The sequence below is a fragment of the Saccopteryx bilineata genome, chromosome 2 (assembly GCF_036850765.1).
Source record: "Saccopteryx bilineata isolate mSacBil1 chromosome 2, mSacBil1_pri_phased_curated, whole genome shotgun sequence".
Taxonomy (NCBI): Eukaryota; Metazoa; Chordata; class Mammalia; order Chiroptera; family Emballonuridae; genus Saccopteryx; species Saccopteryx bilineata.
This window is the reverse complement of record NC_089491.1, coordinates 12776845-12780553: the sequence shown is the minus strand read 5'-3', so window position 1 is coordinate 12780553 and position 3709 is coordinate 12776845. Positions and strand designations below refer to the sequence as shown.

Sequence of the window (3709 nt, the reverse complement as noted above, 5' to 3'; positions counted from 1 at the left end):
CCTCAAGTATTTCCTGAGGCGTCTTCCTGCTGGGGCACCAGGAGCCGAGATAACCAAAGTCTTAGTAAGTCTCTGTTTCTTGAGACGGCTCTCCTATCGTTTTCATGTACCTGAGTGTGACCGAGCTATTTACAATTTTTTAACCCTTTCTTTTATTGAGCTTCCCATGCCAGCAAAAAAGGTACTCCAGGCATCATGCTGTGTGAGTTTTGGGCAGAATCACTATCAAACTGCAATGAAACATTGGGAAAGTTAATGAAATCCTTTGCCTCAGTTTCCACATTTATAAAAAAAGATTATACTTGTCTCATGTATCTTGTGGATATCTTCACAAATATTTATTATATAAATAGAAGTTAATGTATTTGAGAATGTTCTATTACTTGAAAAGATTATAAATATGTAGGAATTTAAGTAGCTAGAAAAAAAACTAAGAATATTTTGTATAAATTTGTGTCCTCACAGCTATAAAATAATATATTGTGCTTGGCTCCCGTAACCAACAAAAGGGAGGTTCCCACTTCTGATGGCTAAGAGCATGGGTTCTGATCACAAAGACATGTTAGACTGAACCCGTGGCACAATAATAATTTTTAATCTATAGAAAATGGTAGTATATCAAATTATATACATTACACATGACATATTTTATACACACACACATATATACACACACACACACACACACACACACACACGTGTGTGTGTGCTCTACTACAGTGGTCCCCAACCTTTTTTGGGCCACAGAGTGGTTTAATGTCAGAAAATATTTTCACAGACCGGCCTTTAGGGTGGGACAGATAAATGTATCACGTGACCGAGACAAGAGTCAAGAGTAAGTCTTAGACGGATGTAACAGAGGGAATCTGGTCCTTTTTTAAAAATAAAACATTGTTCAGACTTAACTATAAATAAAACAGAAATAATGTAAGTTATTTATTCTTTCTCTGCGGACCGGTACAAAATGGCCCACGGACCGGTACCAGTCCGCGGCCCGGGGGTTGGGGACCACTGCTCTACTGTCCTTTACTGCACTGTAGTGTGCCTGCAGCAATTGTATCATTTATGTTTCTATTTCTTAAAATTAAAATAGTTGAAAGAACACATATTTCTAGTGCAGCTGTGAAGTGGTCTTAGACTTTAGGAAAAAAGGATTATGTGTAGATTTACTTAGTAAACGTAGGTGAAATCCTCAGCCCAGTACTCAAATGTTCACCTAAATATTCAGCATTATTATGAAAAATATATTTTTTTAGATTTTATTTATTCATTTTAGAGAGAAGAGACAGAGAGAAGGAGAGAGAGAGAGAGACAGAGAGAGAGAGAGAGAGAAGGGAGGGAGGAGCAGAAAGCATCTACTCCCATATGTGCCTTGACCAGGGAAGCCCGGGGTTTCGAACCAGCGACCTCAGTGTTCCAGGTAGATGCTTTTACCCACTGCGCTACCACAGGTCAGGCTATGAAAAATATTTTGAAGACTATTCAGACATCAAGTAACTTGAAATAGCCACCTGTTTCAAGAATGTCTATGAGTTCACAGCTGTAGGTCAGTGGGACCTGGCAGGTTCACTGGAGTGTGACAATGCTCCAACAATGTCAACTCTGTCCCAGAGTCTCTTTTATTTATTTACTTCTACTTTCTTAGAGAGAGATAGACAGGAATGACAAAGAGAAAAAGAAAGAAAGACAGATGAGAAGCATCAACTCTTGTTTCATTTAGTTCTGTATTGATTGTTTCTCCTAATTTGACTTCAAGCTAACGACCTTGGGCACAAGTCAGTAACATTGGGATGACATAGGGAACGCACTCTCAAGCTGACAAGCCTGACCTCAAGCCAAGAAGCCTGTGCTTTAGCTGGTGACCTCGGGGTTTCAAACCAGGTACCTCAGCGACCTGGGTGGATGCTCTATTCACTCCACCACCAGCAGTGAGGCTGGAGTGTCATGTTTTTTAAGGTAGAAGCAACTGATACCAGGTTTGGGGGATCAATTCTATTTATGCCACAGTGAGTCAGTGTGGTGTGGCTCTGGCCTGGGGGAGAAATGATCCCTCCGTGCCCATCACGATCTAACCTCACAGAAGAGGGGACCTTGCTCTTCGTGTTCACTGCTGTATCTCCGTCCTTAGTGCCTCAAGACACAGACTCAGTATCAGTAAACTATGCTTCCAGGAAATGGTGAACACCCTTTTGCTTCTGTGTAATGAAGTCTTGTTGGCTGCATTAGGAGTGCAATGTTTTCCTGGATCCTCACTGGGATAGTGTGAGGATGCACGCACCTACAGGTGTCATAAATTATTAGGTTTGTAGTAAAAAATTCATGTTGTTTTTAGAAAATGACAGAGAAGACGTGAAGTCGCTGGTCATCCTTTCCATGTTGCTGAGAGTCCCAAACCTCCTTCTTCCCCAGCAGTCGGGGAGCACCATGGGGCCCGAGAACCAGAGCAGCATGTCCGAGTTCCTCCTCCTGGGGCTCCCCATGCGGCCAGGGCAGCAGCGTGGGTTCTTCACCCTGTTCCTGGGCATGTACCTGACCACGGTGCTGGGCAACCTGCTCATCATCCTGCTCATCAGGCTGGACTCCCGCCTGCACACGCCCATGTACTTCTTCCTCAGCCACTTGGCCTTCTCTGACATTTCTCTGTCATCTGTCACTGTCCCGAAGATGCTCATGAACATGCAGACTCAGCAACAATCCATCTCCTATGTGGGATGCATTGCTCAGGTGTATTGTTTCATACTTTTCGGTGGTCTTGACAATTTTCTTCTGGCAGTGATGGCATATGACAGGTATGTGGCCATCTGTCACCCTCTACACTACACCACCATCATGAGGGAGGGGCTGTGTGTGCTGCTGGTGGCTGTTACCTGGGCTGTTTCTTGTGGCACTGCCCTGACACACACCTTCCTCTTGGTCCGATTGTCCTTCTGTGCCGACAACACCATAAGCCACTTCTTCTGTGAACTCACTGCGCTCCTGAAGCTGAGCTGCTCTGACATCTCCCTCAATGACCTGGTCATTTTTGTTGAGGGCGGAATACTTTTATTCCTGCCTTTGGGTGTTATTTTGGGCTCATATGTCCGTATAGGGACCATCATCCTGAGGGTCCCCTCCACTAAGGGACTCTATAAAGCCTTTTCTACCTGTGGCTCCCATCTCTTTATGGTGTCCTTATACTACGGGACACTTGCAAGTGTTTATTTTTTCTCCTCTTCATGGAATTCCAAAGACATCATTGCTTCGGTCATGTACGCAGCAGTTACCCCCATGCTGAACCCCTTCATCTACAGCCTGAGGAACAGAGACATCAAACAGGCCCTGGAAATGTGTGTCAGCAGGGTTAACGTCTTTAAATGGAAATCATTAAATCCTCTTATTGCAGTCAGGAGCAAGTGAGATATAGCTCCTAAAGTTATTGTATGGTTGTCATCACCTTATAACTTTATTGAATAGGCATTCTGTTGCCATGTATAATTGTTCTAAATATATTAACTTGGTCGAGTTTGATAACTGGATCATTAATAATTATTTATTTCTAATTATTATTTTTCCTTGTTAATCACTCTTCTTAGATGTATGCAAAATCTTATGCGAAAACATTGAACAATTCTAAATGCAGATTTGTGTTTCTTCCCACGAGACATGTCGTCTTTCTGTATACTGGGAGAAACACTGACTTAGCATCATGATCTGCTCCTCATGAGCCTGG

At 43.0% G+C, this 3709-nt stretch overlaps 1 protein-coding gene across 1 annotated transcript; it reads left to right on the top strand.

Annotated features, from left to right (window-relative positions):
* Positions 1–2424: 2424 nt before the first annotated feature.
* LOC136322157 (olfactory receptor 1J4-like) lies at positions 2425–3396 on the top strand. Its single transcript, XM_066254313.1, has one exon. The coding sequence runs from the start codon at positions 2425–2427 to the stop codon at positions 3394–3396; it is 972 nt and encodes a 323-aa protein (XP_066110410.1).
* Positions 3397–3709: the final 313 nt, after the last annotated feature.

What these genes read in the sequence shown, in the direction of transcription:
- LOC136322157 (XM_066254313.1), top strand. Translation starts at nt 2,425, where the DNA reads ATGGGGCCCGAGAACCAGAGCAGCATGTCCGAGTTCCTCCTCCTGGGG.